General features: G+C 42.9%; 1 protein-coding gene across 3 annotated transcripts in view; it reads left to right on the top strand.

Moving 5' to 3' along the window:
• Positions 1-786: 786 nt before the first annotated feature.
• Positions 787-20,035, top strand: part of SV2B (synaptic vesicle glycoprotein 2B) — a 79,770-nt gene continuing 60,521 nt past the window's right edge. For 2 of the 3 annotated variants that reach the window (XM_028122189.2, XM_028122190.2), the window contains exon 1: positions 877-1,327. In XM_028122189.2, the coding sequence (XP_027977990.2) occupies positions 877-1,327 (451 nt within the window). Of the gene's footprint in view, positions 1,328-20,035 lie in introns of all 3 variants that reach the window. The other variant, XM_028122188.2, reaches the window with a different exon arrangement.

Genomic DNA, 20,035 nt, shown 5'->3' on the forward strand with positions numbered 1-20,035 from the left:
TGAGCCAGGCCTTCGGAGAAATGGTCCTGGAGGTTTGCCACAGTATTCTAGATATAAAAATCGTGTAGCAACCTCATAACAAAGTTAGAAAAGCTGGCATTTTTCTAACAGAAGCTGAGCTGTAATAAATCTGTCCTGTTGCCAAAGACTTGATAAATTCTAACAGAAAATCCCGTAACACAATATCGTCTTGTATTGAGAATCCCTTGCCCACTTTCTGCTTCCTTCTTGCATAAGAGTTGACCCTTTTCGTAGGTTAATCAGCACCTCCAAAGACCTCCCTGACCACTGTTGTTTCTTCCCTTCCCCTTTGTCTCACTGATTCAGTCCTTATTCATTTGATACAAATCCAAATGTCTAATCAAGATTTCCTCCACCTAGCACCTGAAGCGCTGGCATGTGTAAACATATTTGTTTAATTCTGAGAGTATTTTAAGAATTTCTTCATTTTATAACACTCTTCTTTCCCTTTTCTCTACTCCCAGGGCATAACCTTCAGTGGCAGAACAAATCAGGCCAGCTAGCAAGCTGCCAAATCCTGTGGGCTTCTTGTCAAGGAAAACAGCTGACCCCATTTCTAATCAACCTCTCCCCACAAAACTCTGCTGGGTCACTGAAGGAGACCAGACCAGAATTTGAAACTTTCCAAAAACTTCCAATATACACTGAACGCAAAAGGATACTTACAGTGTCTTTGCATAAATCTGCTCTGTTTGGGAGATAAGGGGGAGAATCGCCCAAGAAGTCACACGAACAGATTCTACCTTTAACGCCTCTGCACATATAATGGATGATGGTTATCGAAACAGCCCAAACCTCTACCACAGTGCAAGAGATATAGCTCGAGAGGCAACCCGGCAGTCCCGGAACCAAGGAATGGATGACTACAAGTATCAGGACAACTATGAGGGGTATGCCCCCAATGATGGCTATTACCGTGGCAATGAGTCCCACCCAGAGGAGGACGCACAGAGCGATGTTACAGAAGGCCACGATGAGGAGGATGAGATCTATGAAGGCGAGTACCAGGGCATCCCTCACCCAGATGATGTCAAGGCCAAGCAGGCCAAGATGGCACCCTCCAGGGCAGATGGCCTTCGGGGCCAGACTGACCTGATGGCCGAGAGGATGGAAGATGAGGAGCAGTTGGCCCACCAGTACGAGACCATCATTGATGAGTGTGGCCACGGGCGTTTCCAGTGGATCCTCTTTTTTGTCTTGGGTTTGGCTCTGATGGCTGATGGAGTGGAGGTGTTCGTGGTGAGTTTTGTCCTGCCCAGTGCAGAGAAGGACATGTGTCTGTCCAGTTCCAAAAAAGGAATGCTTGGTAAGTAGAAATTTCCAAAGATCATTCTCTTTGTGGCATTAAATTATGAAGGGGAAAGAGCAGTTAAATTTATATAGTACCTGTCACTATTGGGCACCTTAAATCTATCACGATGCCCTTGCAATGTTCTCATTTTACCTCCATTTGCCTTTAAGGCATTTTTATCTCAGAGAAAATTAATTGGCTCAAGTTTACCCAGTTAATAAGTATTAGAGCTTGGATCCCTGCTCAAGTCTGTCTGACTCTCAAGTTCTTAGTTCTTTTTCCAAATCTTACTGCCTTTTTGAGAGTCAGACCTCTCTCATCTTCATATTAAACCACCTTCCATATTGAAATGGCAAATACATTTTGTGAGCGGTAGGCCAGAAGGCCTCTTCCACTCAGTCCTCTCTGAGTCCTAGAATCGGATGGCGTCTGCTTCCGGTTTCTCTTGTATGTAAGTGTCAGTGGGCTGACTGCCCATGCACCTTGGGGATGCATGCTGGGCTGAGCTTACCCCTAGATCCCCTGCAGGCCATTGGGAATCACACTGTGAAGCACAGATGGATTCCACAGGATGGAGGACCAGCCTTGCAAATCAGTAATGAGACGGGTACCGTGAGAGCCAAGCCTCAGATATCAGGGCCTGAGACAAAGAGGATTTTGTGAAGTTAGAGAGAGGATGGGTACCAATGGTGTGGTGTAGAAGAGATTCATCATAATACAGACAAGGATTTGTCTTGATCATTAAATGTCTTGGAAACATATCCATTCTCTAAATGTAAAGTCCATGCAATTGATTATTTAGCAAACATATAGTTATCGAGAACTTACTATGAGTCATGTTCTTAAGAACTCTCAAGAACTCAAAACCTGTCTAGCAACTTAATTCATTCACCCAACAAATATTTATTATGTGTATACTGTGTGCCAGTCTCTGTGCTCAGGCCTCGGGAAGAAAATATTGAACCGGATAGACATGGTCCTTGTCTCTCGAGGGACTCACATACAGCGGGACAAACAGGCATTAACAGACACAGAGAGTTATTTAATTACTGTAGAGATAAGTGCTATGAAATATCTTGTACGACTCTCTTCTCTAGTACTTGCTTTAAAGAAAGCATTGACAGGGGCACCTGGGTGGTGCAGTCAGTTAAGCAACTGACTCTTGGTTTCGGATCAGGTCCTGATCTCAGGGTCCTGATCTCAGGGTCGTGAGATTGAGCCCCTCATTAGGCTCTGTGCTCAGTGTGGAGTTCGCTTCAGATTCTCCCTCCCTCTCCCTTGGCCCCTCCCACTCATGCTAAAATTTCCCACTAAAATAAATAAATCTTAAAAAAAAAAAAGCAACTGTTGGCAAACATTTTCTATAAAGACCCAGATAGTAAATATTTTAGGCTTTGCAGGTGCAGATAGTCTCTGTTACCACTACTCAACTCTGCCTTGGTAGCACAAAAGCAGTTATAGACAACACACATGGGCATAACTGTGTTCTAATAAAACTTTATTTATGAAAAAAGACAAAGGGCCAGATCTAGCCTATGGCCTGTAGTTTGCCAGCCCTGATTTAAAGCCCCTCTAAATAAGATTGGGATAGAAAATAAAGAAAACACCTGCAATAAAGAGTTGTTCCTGGAAACTTTTAAAGTTTGTTTAATCCATTTATGCTTAACTAAGGGACCATTTAAAACGATTAAACTGTGTTATATATGACTAGTAGGGAACCAAAAGAGACTGAGTATGTACAAACAGAAGGAATGACTTAAGGAGCAAGGCTATCAGCCAAAATTTTTAAATACCATTAGAATTTTAGTTGCTTTTTAAAATTGTATTTTTATTGAAAAAATTCTGCTATGTGATTTTAAGTTCGAATCTTTTTTTTTTTTTTTTTTTGGTAAGGGCAAAAAACAAAACAAACCCCAAGCCCCAAACAAAACCATACAATCCCCAATTGATCTAAACATTTGCAAGGCCTTAATTTGCTTTGTGTTAGTCTCAACTGAAACCCTGGGTCCCTGTTAGGCCAAACTGGCAATGTCAGTAATGATTTCATGCCCTCTTGGTCTCTCCACCACGTCGGTTTCTGGCAACCTCGTTAACAGAGCTGCGGCATGGTTGGAGCTCCTGATGGCTCCCAGGGCAAATGCTTGGAGTCAAGGGAATGTGGTCCTAATCTAGAGAACTCATATTTGTGCAATTTTGCTTTTGGTGTTTGCCAAGAAGACATTATGACTCAGCCCAAGAAGGGCAGGCAGACTACCTGAGCAGAGATGGACTTCCTATGCATTTATGGGCCCCCCCTGTGTGGTCAAGGGAATGGATCTGGGGTGGTAGATGATGGGAAAGTCTCCAGGGACTAGCATTTCCACATGCTGTTTCATATGACCTTCATGGTCACCATGGTGATTAGAGGAGTTTCACCCCATTTGTACATGTCAGGGAACATGGAGAGCTATATCCTAGGTTACATAATAATTGCTGGAGCTGAGATTTCAACCCAGGTTTGTCTGATTTCAAAGTCTCCTTTCATTCTGTTCCACCATTCTGCCTTTCTTTCCTACATGGTCTTTGGAAAAGAGGTCATGCCATGGGGCAGGCCTTCTTTCCATGTCATCAAGCACCCCGTAGATTGCTTAGAGGACCATAGATTGCTTCCAACGGAGAGGTGGCATGGTGTGAGAAATGATGCTGTGGGTGCTAGAGTCTGGCCACTGGCTACGCCATTTACCAGTTAGTGACCTTCATAAATTCTCTTTGTTTTCCATATGTGGAATAGGGTAATAATACTTTTTTTTTTTTTTTTTGGTGAGGACTAAATGAGATAAAGCTGATAAAGCAAACAGCCCTGCATAAGGCCTACACAACTGTTAGTTCTTGCTATTTTGTATCTTGACATTCTCTTTCCCTGCATTTGGGACAAATTATAGTTGCAATGACATAATGGAGTGGCATGCACCCTGGAGCCAGGCAGCCTGAATTTGAGTCCTTGCCCTGCCAATTCTTAATAGGGTGATTTGGGGAAAATGGCTTAGCTTCTCTGTGCCTTGGTTTCCTTGTCTGCAAAATGGAGATGACAATGGGATTTACTTTATAGGGTTTTGTGAGGATTCTATGAGTTCTGTGCTTTTAACTTGCCTAAAACGGTGCTTGTACATAATTGGTGCTCAAGATATCTTAGTTGTTTTGTTATTATTATTATTGTTTGTTATATATAGTTGTTGTTACTAAACTGATGACTTGGTAATGATGAGCCACCCAAATTCAGGGCTAGATCTTCTCAGGTGATGACATTGCCCATTTTTTTCAGGCCAAATTATTTTTTACAGACTTTTAAGCCGCCCTACGTGGGCTGGTGACAAGGCCCCCTCTTTTCTGTGCTAACCCAGTTCTTTCTCTCTTTCCTTTCCCTGTGTGTGTGTGTGTGTGTGTGTGTGTGCATGCTTGTGTGTGTTTAAGACTTAATTTTTTAGGGCAGTTTTAGGTTCACAGCCAAATTGAGAGGAAGGTACAGAGATGTTCTGCATGGCTCTGTCCTTATAGACATGCCTAGTCTCCCCCATTACCGATACTCCCCCCCACCAAAGTGAAACATTTGTTATAATTGTTTAACCTATGTGGACACATAATTGTGACCCAAAACTTGTACTTGACTTTCAATTTAGGGCTCACTCTTGGTGTTATACGGTCAATGCATTTGGATGAATGTATAAGGACATGTATCTATTATTACAGTATCATACAAGGTACTTTCACTACCCTAAAAAATCCACTGTGCTCGATAAAGGGCTAGTATCCAAAATCTATAAAGAACTTCTCAAACTCAACACCCAAAGAACAAATAATCCAATCAAGAAATGGGCAGAAGACATGAACAGACATTTCTCCAAAGAAGACATCCAAACGGCCAACAGGCACATGAAAAAGTGCTCAACATCGCTCGGCATCAGGGAAATCCAAATCAAAACCTCAATGAGATACCACCTCACACCCGTCAGAATGGCTAAAATTAACAAGTCAGGGAACGACAGATGTTGGCGGGGATGTGGAGAAAGGGGAATCCTCCTACACTGTTGGTGGGAATGCAAGCTGGTGCAACCCCTCTGGAAAACAGTATGGAGGTTCCTCAAACAGTTGAAATTAGAGCTACTGTTCGATCCAGCAATTGCACTACTGGGTATTTACCCCAAAGATACAAATGTAGGGATCCGAAGGGGTACGTGTACCCCAATGTTTATAGCAGCAATGTCCACAATAGCCAAACTGTGGAAAGAGCCAAGATGCCCATCGACAGATGAATGGATAAAGAAGATGTGGTATATATACACAATGGAATATTATGCAGCCATCAAAAGGAATGCGATCTTGCCATTTGCAACGACGTGGATGGAACTGGAGGGTGTTATGCTGAGTGAAATAAGTCAATCAGAGAAAGACATGTATCACATGACCTCACTGATATGAGGAATTCTTAATCTCAGGAAACAAACTGAGTGTTACTGGAGTCGTTGGGGGTGGGAGGGATGGGGTGGTTGGGTGATAGACATTGGGGAGGGTATGTGCTACAGTGAGCGCTGTGAATTGTGCAAGACTGTTGAATCATAGATCTGTACTTCTGAAACAACACAACATATTTTAAGAAAAAAGAAAAAGAAGATAACAGGAGAGGAAGAAAAGGGGAGTATGTCAGAGGGGGAGACGAACCATGAGAGATGATGGACTCTGAAAAACAAACTGAGGGTTCTAGAGGGGAGGGGGGTGGGGGGATGGGTTAGCCTGGTGATGGGTATTGAGGAGGGCACGTTCTGCATGGAGCACTGGGTGTTATGAGCAAACAATGAATCATGGAACACTGCATCAAAAACTAATGATGTAATATATGGTGATTAACATAACAATAAAAAAATAAAAAAAAATCCACTGTGCTCTGCCCATTCAGCCCTTCCCTGACTCCAATCCCTGGACACATCTGTTTTTTTTTTTTTATTGTTTCCATAAGGTTGTGCCTTTTCCAGAATATTCTATAGTTGGATCATACAGTATGTAGCCTTTTCACATTGGTTTCTTTCAATTAGTAATGTGCATTTAAATTTCTTTCATGTTTTTTCATGGATTGATAGCTCATGTCTTTTTAGTGCTGAATACAATCCCATTGTCTGGATGTACCACAGTTTATTTATCCATTCACCTGCTGAAGGACATCTTGGTTGCTTCCAAGTTTTGGCAACTAGAATAAAGCTGCTATAAACATCTGCATGCAGATTTTTGTGTGGACATGGATATTCACCTCCTCTGGGTAAATACCAAGGAGTGTGATTGCTGGATCATATGATAAGAATACATTTGGTTTTGTAAGAAATGGCCAAACTGTCTTCCAAAGTGGCTGTGCCATTTTGCATTCCTGCCAACAATGAATGAGACTTTCTGTTGCTCCACATCCTGGCCAGCCTTTAGCATCCTTGGTGTTCTGGTTTTTGGCCATTCTTATAAGTGTGTTTCCTTGTTGTTTTAACTTGCCTTTCCCTGAGGACATACCACGTGGAGCATCTTTTCATATACTTATTTACCAAATATGTATCTTCTTCTGTGAGTGTCTGTTAAGGTGATAGCCCATTTTTAAATTAGGTTGTTTCCATATTGTTTTAGGAGTTCTTTGTATGTTTCAGGTAAGAGTCGTTTAACAAGAAGTGTCTTTTGCAGACATTTTCTTCCAGTCTGTGACTTTGTCTTCTCATTCTCTTCTTGACTCCTGAACTTTTAGAAAGATGAGAGTTGAGCTCCTTCAAGTGCTGCATTTTAGTGGGTCACTCATCTAGAATTGTCTCACTTGGGGAAGAAAAATTCTGTGAAAATATTGTTAGCACTGAAGGCCCTACCCTGCTTACTGTCAAGTGGTTGGTCTCCTTCAAGACAAGGAGAATGCATTCATTTGTTAATTAAAATCTTCCTTCATTATTATTTTTAAAACTACTGAATATTATCACGTGCCTGGGATTCCCTCTGGCTGATGGCCACACAAAGTCAGCAACTCATAGCACTCAGTGAGTTTTATTCTTTTATATATGTGTGCTAACTTATTAACATTATTACTTGAAGGGCGTCTTAGTAGCTTATTATAAAACAAGAAGAAAAACTCTGCATACTACTTTTCTGGGCTAAGAAGTATTTTTCATGGAATAAAACTACTTTGTTTTCAAAATCACGACTTCCTTACAAACAGTATATCAAAGAAAATCAATGCAAGCCCAGTGCTTTCAGTAACTGTTTTCAGAGTGCGGTTCAGAACATTTCAAGAATAGATGGCTCTAGCAAGGCCTGTCTGCACACTGCAGGACAGAGAAAAATGCTTTTATTATTTAAAGTCCATTTTAAAAAGTTAAAAATTGGGGTGGGAGGATATGCAATACTTAATGTCCAACTGTACCATGTATTTAATTAAATTTATTTTTTTGCAGTTTTACATTCTGCTTTTTTAAAATTTAAATTCAATTAGCGAACATAGAGTACATCCTTGGTTTTTGGTGTAGTGTTCAATGATTTCATTAGTTGTGTGTAACACCCTGTGCTCTGCTTTTTTTTTTTTTTAACTCAAATGTAGTTGACACAGATCAATGAGTTTTATTCTGAAGGCAGAACTAGAGCCCACACAAAAGATATAAAATATAAAACAGCATGGGGCACTTGCAGTGTCACATCCAATATTATCCTTTTGGCCCAAAGATGAAGAAAACAAAGGCCGTGTAAGGGATGGAGCCTGAGATCAGGCTGCTCTGAAGTCTTTTCTCTGAGATTCCATGATCTTAGGTGGTGGACGAATGAATTCACATTTCTTTTTAATGCCCTTTCAGGTCCCATTGATGTATATTCCAGTTATATGTAAAAAAGTCATTCAAAGAATTGACGTTAAAGGTAGGTAGTTCAGGATTGTGTTTGGTGTTTTCAAATGACACCTTCTTGTTGGCATCTCAGTGCCTTGTTCCCTTGCATTTAATGCTGGGGATGTGTAGGGCAAACTGTTAGCATCCTCCTTTGCCTGCCTTGGGTCCACTGACGCCAAAGTTTCTCCACAATTGCAAAAACACTCCTTAAGCAGCTGGATTTTAAGGCGGACTCTTCCCACCTTCCTGCTGCCCAAAAGAAAGAGAGTCCCATTTTCAGGCAAAAGTTTCATTTTTGCCTTCAGGATTTTGATTTCCTGGAAGGGTCTAGTTGCTTGGCGTGTATTTTATTGGCTCTTAGTTTTTCTTGCCATCTGCAGTGTGACAGCTCAGGGAGTCCTATTCTTCAGACAGTAATTTAGAACCTCACAAGGGACCCCTGGGGCTTGGTGTCTGCATGAACTATAGGGCAGACGCGGAGCAATGTCACACAGGATGGACTCATTAGAATAAATTTTGAGCTCAATTTCCACAGCAGCTCAGAGGTGCCCTTACTACTCTGCTGTCACGGAAAATTATCCTTTAATTGTTTTATGTGTGAATTCGAGGTGAACATCAGGGCAGAACATGTGATTTATGAACTACTTTTTCTTTAGCCCTGAATTCAGAGTATCAGTTCCTGAAAGGAGGGCCACTCTGGGCCCTGGGTCCTGGCACAAAATATGTGCCCAGTAAATACTTACCTACCACCGTGAAAATAAATACTAATGATGGTGAAATCCACTGCTAGGAATATATGTGTGTGTGTGTTTTATTTATATCAGTTGTTCTTATTTAGATTTTTTAGATGATGGGATTCTTTAGAAGAAAAGCTAAGGGATCCCTTCACAGAGTCCACCCTCACTGCCATATTTAGGCTTGATTCCACAGGCAATGGGGGGCTGTTTAATGAGGAGCTATCAAATGCCTTTGAGGAAGAGGTTGACGAGTTGGGACCTGTGTTTTAGGAGGGTCACTCTGCTCCAGGGGTTTTGGTACTGGGAATGGTTCTAGAGGATGAGAGTCTGAATTGATTCTGGAGCTTCTGGAATTGACTCTCTAATCAGATTCGATATAGACACGATTGACTATTCCAGTAGTAAAGACATCACTGATCGCCCTGGGTGTGATGTGGCAACAGAGATACTCCAACTATCATCCTTGGATACTGCTAATGAAACACTTCGAAGAGGCAAGGTGACCACGTACAGAATCCCCTGGACCTTTTTGTCCAACTAATGAGTAAAATGAGCTTGGTGGAGTCAGGGCAGCAATTAGAACAGTCTGACTCATGGACACTGTGGTGCTTTCAGAAGTGAAACAGGTCGGAAGCATACTAAATTCTCACTCGTTCTGTATAAGCAGAAAAATTCTAGGTAAAGTGAACAAAACTCCACCTTGTATCATAAGAACAGTGTCTTGTGCATTTCCAGACTTGAGCCAGTTTACAGACCCAGAACCCCTGAACGAGGAAGAGGCTGAGTCTCCTTGAGGAAGGATCCTGGTACACTGAAAACATGCTTTCTCCCAGTCTTTCCAACTGTGCGCTGGGGAAAGGGAAATAATCAGAACTTTTGAAGATGACGGGACATTGGCTCTGAACTGGCTCTAATTCCAGGGGATCCAGACATCTCTGTGGTCCACCAGGCAGAGTGGGGGCTCATGGAGGTAGGTGATCAATGGAGATTTAGCTCAGGTCCCTCTCACAGTGGGCTCAGTGGGTCCCGAAACCCTCCTGTGGTTATGCCCCCAGTTCTGGAATGTGTCATTGGGGTAGACCTACTGAGCAACTGGCAAACCCCCACATTGATGAAGAATGGATTGTCAGGGAAACTAGAGGTAGGAGAGATGACAAGATTACTAGAATAGTCCAGGGGAGAAATATGCAGTCCCTGGACTGGTATGTAGAGGAAGTAGTAGATGCCATGTGAGTGTTTTGAAAAATTAAGATTTTTATATAGAGCTTTAAAATATTTCTGCTGTAAGTACCATTTTTCTTGTTTAATTTATGCAAGGAAGGAAGCAGAGGACCTAGGCAAAGAAGATAGCCCCTCTCTAAGAGATTTACACTTTTCCACGGCTGGTTGTATTTATTATAAGATCAATGCATTCATAGCAAAGGGTTGACTATTACAAAGCTGATGAATAAATCCAGTATTTTTGTAGCCAACATACAATGAATAAAAACAACTTTCTGTACAACCAACCAACCCACCAGCCAACCATCCATCCAAAGAACCAGCATCGTGTTCTCAAGATGAAGAGGGTTTTTTTTTTTTTCCCACAATTAACCAAGGGGGTTTGAAAAAAAAAAAATCTTACAAGGAGAACTTCTTACAAAGAAAACCCTCACTTTCATGATGTGAGATACAGATTAAGTATGGATTTAGCTTTGAGTGAGGCACTTTCCCACTTGTCTACAGGTGCTTCGGTTTCTGTGCCTTTCCACTTCTGCATCAAAGGATAGTACCTACCTCTGTCTCAAAGCACTTGTGTCAACCACTTCAAATTATTAACTGCTGGTGCAAATTTGTAGATCCTGGGTTTTACTCTGATTTTAATCTAGATTGAATCAAAGATATTTGGAGCTTATGTATGTGTAGTTTTTAGTTTTACTTGGAGTAAATATAGCATTGTCTGGAGAGAGAGAGGGAGGAGAGACAGAGAGAGAGACACAGAGAGGTAGAGACACACACAGAGAGAGGAGAACGCAGCAGAGGATGGTATTTAGCTCCCAGGGTTGCTGGGAGAATTAAATGGAATAGCTCAGGCTAACTGTGCAGCTCAGGATGTGCACATAGTAGGTGCTCAGTCCGTATTCATCCTGCTCCTCTGGTCTATCTGCAAAACCTGATGTTTCAGCTTCTCACTTGTTTTAACCTTGGTTAGGGTAAGGATAGCTCAGCAGATTCTTTCTATTCTGCTTACAGAGCATCTCCTTTGGCAATAAGACCTTCAAAGACTTGAAGGATTTTTTTTTTCCCCCTCCATGGTTATATGCACATTCCTTGAGACCTTGTAAATAAAGATGTTTGGTAACTATCGACTTACTAATTATCAACATAAAAATGTTGTAGTTACTTATTTATATTGACCTCCCTATATTTATATTGTCCCTACCATGGAAAACTTCAGCAGATTTAAAAAAAGCTCAAAAGGCTCTTAATCCACATATTTGAAAATATAATTCCCAGACCATGGAAAATACAACTGGAATGAATGAGGGGGAATTCTTAAGTAAACTGGTGTATTTATTGCAAATGGAGGGGAAGTTGCAGGGTTGGGCATGGGCTCAATATATAAGTAACTCAATCCCTGTAAAAGTATATAAAGCCTTTGATGTTAGTGGTCCAATCAAGGGGAGCCTGGCACGGATCTTTCACCAAATCATAATGGGCTTCGTTTTGGCTCTGTATTTCTGTGTATCAAACAAACAAACAAACAAACAAACAAACAAACAAACATATATTCCTTGTAGAACCAAAACCTTCACACCATCTTCTTTGCTAATGAACCTGGTCTGGGCAGACATCTGGCCTCTGCTCTACTTGGCATTACCTGGGGCAACCAGAAGGTGGAGCTAGAATCATCTGAAGGCTCACACACTCAGTGGGCGCCAAGGCTGGGAAGACACAAACAGCTGGGGGCTGTTTATGTTATAGGGTCTCTCTACGTCAACATGGCAGCTTCAAGAGAACTAGATTTCATACTTGTTGGCTCAGGGTGGCCAAGGTGCCTATCCTGAGAGAGAAAGACAAGCAAAAACCATATATTTAAGTTTTTTGTTTAAATCCTTGTTAGTTAACATACAGTGTAATATTAGTTTCAGGTATATAATATAGTGATTCAACACTTCCATACCACACCCGGTGCTCATCACAAGTGCCCTCCTTCGACCCCATCCCATATTTCACCCATCCCCCCACCCACCTCCATTCTGGTCACCAGCAGTTTGTTCTCTATAATTAAGAGTCTGATTCTTGGTTTGCCTCTCTCTCCTCTTTTTTTCTCTTTCCTCATTTGTTTTTTTCTTAAATTCCACATATGAGTGAAATCATATGGTATTTGTCTTTCTCTGACTGACTCATTTCGCTTAGCATAATACTCTCTAGATCCATCCATGTCGTTGCAAATGACAAGATTTCATTCTTTTTGTGGCTGAGTAATATTCCATTGTGTACATATACCACTGATTCAAAGGGAAACATGCACCCCAATATATATTTTATATATATATATATATAAACATGCACCCCAAGCAGCATTATCTACAAATGCCAAATTATGGAAGCAGCCCAATTGTCCATTGATTGATGAATGGATAAAGAAGATATGATATATATATTTCAAGAGGGAGGGGAAATAGACCCCATCTCCTGATTGGTTCTGGAGAGCAGGGAGGAGGAGGGACCAGAAATATTGCTGACCCATTTTGTGTGGTACAGTCAGCGACTGACTGTTTTTTTCTTTTTGTTTTTTAAGATTTATGTATTTATTTGAGATCGAGAGAATGAGAGAGAGAGCATGAGAGGGGGGCGGGTCAGCTGGAGAAGTAGACTCCCTGCTGAGCAGGGAGCCTGATGCAGGGCTTGTTCCTGGGACTCCTGGATCATGACCAGAGCCGAAGGCAGATGCTTATCTGACTGAGCCACCCAGGTGCCCCAGCGACTGACTGTTTTGAACCAGTTCTCTGGGTGGCCCCTCTCAACAGCGCCTCTCAACTAGCACACCATTGCCATTTGGGGGCTAGGTCATTCTTTGCTCTGGGGCCCTGTCCTGGGCATTCAAGGCTATTAACAGGATCCCGGGCCTTTACCCCACCAGATGCCTGAAGCACCCAGCTCCCACTTATGACAACAAAACTATATCCAGATGTTGCCAAATGTCCCCCCGGGGAGGGGTGTGGGGGTGGGGATGGGGGTGAGGGAATCAGCTGCAGCGGAGAACCACTTCTAGATGAGTATTCTCAGCCCTGGCTGCCCATTAGGTCACCTGAGGAGCTGTTAAAAAGAAACAGGCCCCGCTCTAGAATAATTAGTAGTGATACATCTAGAATAATTAAGTCAGAATCTCTACGGGTGAGGTGTGAGCATAGACATTTGCTAACAGCTCCCTGGTGATTCCAGGGTGCAGCCAGGTACGAGAACTAGGTATTTTACAGAATCTCAGAGGTAGCGGGAGCTGCTGAGAGGTCAGGGTTTTTCTTATTGTGCTCTGTAGGAACTGTCCCCGAAAGGCTTCCTTCCTGTGTTTGTGATGATGGTTGGGATGTTTGCATGCACCTTGACCAGCCTGAAAAAATGGGGTTGCATCCAAAAACCACATTTCCTTTTGCATGGTGCTTTACAGATCTTCAGTGGTGTTCATGGATATTCTGAATTTTAAATGACCCCATGAGATGGTCAGAGTGATAATCCCCCGTTTACATGATGAGGGAAATGATGTCGGAGATCTTAGAGGATGCCTGCTGGCCGGCCATTCAGTTCCTAAAGCTGTTTTCCTGTCCTGTTTGTCACTCACTGCCACTCATCTTCACCGGGGGCTACTTTCTAGTAATGAGGCTGGGCAGTTCTTTTCTCTTGCACAGATGCATTCATAGAAAACCAAAGGAGAACCAATGCTAAAAAGTCAGTTACTTCCCAGTGCCTGGTACAACCTCTGTGAACTTTCTTCTAATTTGAAAGCCAATTATAATAATTATACTGCCACCACCAAGGGCTATAATCTGATAATATATCTTCCCTTTGCAACCGTTCTGTACTATGCATTTTATATATGACATTTCTCATCCTTTTAGCAACCTGCAAGGAAAGCATTGTTTTCAGCATTTTACAGATGGGAAAAGTTAGGCTCCAAGAGGTTGAAGTAACTTGTCAAAAGTAGTGATACATCTAGGATTTGAGACCAGTGATTAGGTCTGATTTCAAAGTCTATTGCTTCCCCTTTCCCTTGCTGTCCCATCCATGGAAGTTGTTTATAGGTGCCTGTTAACCTTAAACAACCTTTTATGTGAAATGCATCACTCCAGTATGATGCAAGCATGGGGCCCCCTTGGGAGTGCTGGAGTGGTGTACAGCCCATCTCTGTAGGTGAGAGCAGGATGTAGTCCATGTTCCAACTAGCTGCACCAGAAAGGCAGGTGCTGATTTTATTGGGGATTCACAGCAGTCCCTGAGGCATAGACCATCAGCCCAAGTAGGCTATCCAGGGAATGAAGAGCAACACTGCCCTCCTGTATCAGGCCATGGAAGGGCTCCTAAGGAATGATCCATCACCCTGTAGAGACCAGAGCAGTAAAGGTGAAAAGAACTCCCCCGTGCCCCCACTGCCAAGAATTATGTCAGATGTGGAGTTCACAACTGCTCAGCTAAAATGGTCCTTTGTAGACCGGTGGGTGTAAAAATCCCTCTTTATTTATAAACTATGGGCAGCACAAGCCCAGATGAGCTGGTTTTCACATTGCAAAGGACTGTTTTAGTTTCCAGAAAAAGTCTCAGATTGTATCAGGGCAGGGAAGAGGTAAAGGAGAGTCAGATAGATGGTCCCGGGATTGTAATCACCTTTGATATGCCGCATGGGGTCCACTGAACAGACTGAACACCTTCCACTCCATGGGGGCTACCTGGCCTGCTCAGACATGCAGACTGAGCATTTTCTGTTTCACTGCTGGAATTTTTGCTGACTCAGAGGCATGCATCAGTCTCTGCTGGGGATGTGTAGGAAATGTCCCCGAGAAGTTTCACCCTCTCCTTGGCCCCTCTGCCTCACCTTTCTTGAGTCCCAGAAAGGGAAGTGTTATCCTTGAAAGGAGATGTGATGACAAATTATAAGGCATAAGCCATTAATTATAACATTATGGAGTCATCTAATACTAGAAGTGAAAGGGATGAAGGAAAACTCCTAGCATCCCCTTCATTTCTAATTGGAGGAAACTGAGCGCCAAGAGCAAGTGAGTTGGTCAAGGTCAGATACTCTGAGACTGAAGCCTGGGACCCCTGAGGCCTGGCACAGAGCTCTTTAGCAAGCTCCATAGCAAGTTGTCTTTTGCTCTTAAGGAAGACTATACAAATCAATCAGATGATCTTTTATCTATGATTTGCTTTTTAAGAGGCGGTATGTGTCTCGGATGCATTCAGTTACTGATAACAGTGGCTTTGAATCGTAGAAGTGTTTATTATTTACTTATCAAGAATTCCCAAATTAGGTGGCTCCAGGGGTGGGTAAGTGGTTCACCGATGTCAGGGCATAAGGCCTGGCATCTCTGTCATTCTCCTTCCTTTTTCCTCATGGTCACAAGATGATCACTGTAGCTCTAAACTCTCCCATCCTCCCATACTGGCTTTCCAAGCACAAAGTAAGAGATGGTGGCAAGAAAGTGCTATTTCTGCTTTTATTAGGCACAAAATTATTGCCCAGAAGCCTCTGACAAATATCCCCATATGTCTTACTGCTCTCCTGAATAAATCACTGGCGAGAGGAATTGGATAAAGATGGCCATCTTAAATGAACTATGATCCACCCCCTAAGGTTGAGTATATACATAAGGGGGCAATTTCTCTGAGCATATTTTAATACCCTTCTTCTGTCTCCAGCTCACTGTGTATAGTTTTCCAGCCCCTACCGATGTTCAGCCTTGAGGACACCTTCTAGTTTTCCTGGTGCCTGCCCCCCACGTCCCCCCGCTGGTCCTTCCCAGTCTCTGCTGCTGGCTTCTCTTCATCTTTCTGACCCTTAAACACTGGAACATTTCAGCACTCGGTCCTGGGATCTCTTCTCTATTGCCCTTTCTTTGGGGGCTCTGGTCATCTCTGCTTTAAATACCATCCATTCTCTTGACTCTACCTTTATTCATTTATTTATTTTTACGTTCTTGATATGTTTGGAGTAAAATATGTTTTTTAAAAAATTTTATTTTATTATGTTAGTCACCATACATTACATCATTAGTTTTTGATGTAGGTTCCATGATTCGTTGTTTGTGTATAACACCCAGTGCTCCATGCAGTACATGCCCTCCATGATACCCATCACCGGGCTAACCCATCCCCCCACCCCCCTCCCCTCTAGAATCCTCAGTTTGTTTCTCAGAGTCCATAGTCTCTCATGGTTCATCTCCCCCTCCGATTTCCCCCCCTTCATTTTTCCCTTCCTACTATCTTCTTCTTTTTTTCTTAACATATAATGTATTATTTGTTTCAGAGGTACAGGTCTGTGATTTATCAGTCTTACATAATTCACAGCGTTCACCATAGCACACACCCTTCCAATGTCCATCACCCAGCCACCCTATCCCTCCCACCCCCCACCACTCCAGCAACACTCAGTTTGTTTCCTGAGATTAAGAGTCTTTTATGGTTTGTCTCCCTCTCTGGTTTCATCTTGTTTCATTTTTTCCTCCCCTCCCCTATGATCCTCTGTCTTGTTTCTCAAATTCTTCATATCAGTGAGATCATATGATACTTGTCTTTCTCTGATTGACTTATTTCGCTTAGCATAATACCCTCTAGTTCCATCCACGTCATTGCAAATGGCAAGATTTCAGGGTTTTTTTTGATGGCTGCATAATATTCCATCGTATATATACCACATCTTCTTTATCCATTCATATGTCGATGGACATCTTGGCTCTTTCCATAGTTTGGTTATTGTGGACATTGCTGCTATAAACATCGGGGTGCATATACCCCTTCGGATCACTACATTTGTATCTTTGGGGTAAATACTCAGTAGTGCAATTGCTGGGTTGTAGGGTAGCTCTATTTTCAACTGTTTGAGGAACCTCCATACTGTTTTCCAGAGGGGTTGCACCAGCTTGCATTCCCACCAACAGTGTAGGAGGGTTCCCCTTTCTCCACATCCCCGCCAACATCTGTCGTTTCCTGACTTGTTAATTTTAGCCATTCTGACTGGTGTGAGGTGGTATCTCATTGAGGTTTTGATTTGGATTTCCCTGATGCCGAGTGATGCTGAGCACTTTTTCATCTGTCTGTTGGCCATTTGGATGTCTTCTTTGCAGAAATTGACTCTACCTTTAAAACATACCCAGAATCCAACGACTTCTTACCCCTCTCACTGCTACCTACCACCCCGGCCCATGCTGTCAGCATTACTCACTTGGAATATATGTCATGGCTTTCTCACTGGCATGTCTGATTCCACCTTTGGAAGGAGGATCACTGTGAATGGGTGATCAGAGAAGGCCTCTCGGTGTCTGGGGCTGGAGTATGAGAAGAAGCCCCCCAAGCAAAGATATGAATAAAGAACGTACTGAATGGAACAAAAAAACAGTGTGAAGACTCTGAGGTGAGAAAGAGCATAGAAAATCACCACCTGGGGGTAATTGATACCTGATAAGACAAGTTGTCGTAGGAATACAAAAATGAAGAGACCTGAACCATGAGAAACATTTTATTTTAAAAATATATATTTTTTAAAGATTTTATTTATTTGTGAGAGAGAGAATGAGAGACAGAGAGCATGAGAGGGAGGAGGGTCAGAGGGAGAAGCAGACTCCCTGCTGAGCAGGGATCCCGATGCAGGACTCGATCCCGGGACTCCAGGATCATGACCTGAGCCGAAGGCAGTTACTTAACCAACTGAGCCACCCAGGCACCCGAGAAACATTTTATTTTAATGAAAATGTGAATGTTCACGTTCCTAACATTCTACTAAAGCCTGTGCTACTTTCTGTCACACAGGCTTTTCAAACGGTGGAAGAAAATAATTGCTTTGTCGCTAAAGTGTTTTTAAAAAGCAAAGAATTTTATTTAGAAATCCAGATTTCTGATGCTTTTTGAAATTCTAGAAACAGCGTCTGTATTCCATAACACAGCAGTTGGCAAATGTTGGGTATGGCTGCGCCTTTTATTTACTTATTTTTTATTATTTATTTATTTTTTGTTCCTTTTAGATGGGTGTGTTTTCCTTACTAGGTGTGCCTGCCCGGCTTCACTCACTTCCCGGCCTGGCCCCTGGAGGCATCTGATTTTGCAACCTTTGGGGCAGGCAATGAAAAGATTTCATCATTTCAGATATTTGCAAGGATTCATGAGTCTGCATTGAGTATAGTCACCTAAGGCTTTTATTTAAAGGCAAAGGATGTAGGGGGGCATAGGAAGATCATATAGGCAAGCACTGGGGATTCAAGAGACATTCAGGCACTCTCTCCAGGGTCCTCCTTAGTCCCATACAGACCTGTCTCCAGATTGAACCACCAAGATCTGTGCAAGAAATCTTCACTCTGTGAGAACTCAAAGGCCGAAGTTCCCCCAGGGGCTGTTGTGTTCCTTTGGTCTTGCCATCAAGCCAGGCTGACCAACTGGTTATACCACTGAAGACCATCGGTAAACAAACGGGCCCAAGGGGTTGCCAGGGGAGTTTCAGACTTAAAAGTGCTTGTCACAAATAGGATTGCCCCTATCTTGTCCAAAAGTCAGAGCCAGATATCCAGGTGTCTCCAGAGATGAAGATAGATCTCTTCCAGGCTGGCTGCATGCAAACAACTCTATCCCAACATAGAAGAGAATGTCCTTTGAAGACAAGGTGGACCACTTTGGTGCAGAGTGATTGTACCAAGAAAGGCAACTAAGTTCTGGAAGATTGTGGGTTGACTTCGGCCAATAACCAGCTCAATAGCTTTCTGATCCCTTGGTATGATGCTCAGCCCCGCCCCTGCCCCACTAGACATCCGCCTCTTCGAAGACAGCCAGCCACCCTCTTTCCATATATCAGCTCCATAGAGTTCTTGCTGCTTCCCTTCTCTAGCCCTTGCCGTGATCCACTAATTCCCCTTTTCCTACCTCTTTATTTCTGCTAGATTATGAGTTTTTTGAAAGCAGAGGGCTAGGATTTATTTATCTTTATGCCCCTATCCTGGGTTCACTGACATGTAGAGAATGGGGCTTAGGAAGTTTCCTTGCAAAGACTTGGGTTTCCTCTCCTGATCTTTTATTATCCACTCCTTTCTCAGCTTCTGGCTCTGGGGTATTCTCCATGACTGGCTTTGTTGTGATTCCCCTGGGCTGGTTCACCCTCTAGAAATGACCACAGTGGCAGCCCCAACTTGGTCTTTAGTGGAATGGCCAAGAGACCCTTGAGTCTCCCTGGGTCATGATTACATCTGAGATGTGCACAGTACCAGGACAGCTATCAGAGATGTCATACCTCCACTGGCTTTATTTAGCCCAGGTGACACCCTCTGTCACCTGCCTCACCTTTCTCACCTGCTGTGGGAGGTACCTGAAGGGAAGCTTTGCTTTTCTAAGACATCTCTAGTGTGGTAGTATGTGAACAAGGCAATTTCAAGATTCTCACAGTATTCTCAGGGAATGCTTCTTGATGCCTCTTGTTTCCAGTGTGAGAGAAGATTGAGGGAAGTGCCAGGTACCACTTTGTCCCATGGCTAGTGGACAGAAACCTTACTAGTGACCTGAATCCTTTCTGTTGGCTTTGCTCCCACTATGGCTGTGGGCTTGTCTTCCACTCATCAAAGACATGGCCGGGGATCTGAGGTCTAGTCTCCTCACAGGCTCATGGCTTGGCCCAGAATGTTGCCTCATGGCTTAAGCTTGGTCACACACACAGCTGGGAGGGTGAAGTCTCCAGGCTGCCTCGCAGGGTCTGTATTTCCCATAAGTATGGTTGGAGAGAGCACCCCTTCCTGACTTAAGGTCTTACCCTTACACGATGTTGCTAAAGTAAGGGGCTTCTGTCCCTCAGACTCCCCAGTCTGTCTGCAAACTTCCATCTTTGGACCTGTTGGTCACACACAGAATCTAGAACTTCCAGAAGGGGTAATTCTACTCTTCCATACAGC

Source organism: Eumetopias jubatus, unplaced genomic scaffold (assembly GCF_037043125.1).
Source record: "Eumetopias jubatus isolate StellerSeaLion01/CBP00866 unplaced genomic scaffold, mEumJub1_p1.0 scaffold_7, whole genome shotgun sequence".
NCBI classification, from domain to species: Eukaryota; Metazoa; Chordata; class Mammalia; order Carnivora; family Otariidae; genus Eumetopias; species Eumetopias jubatus.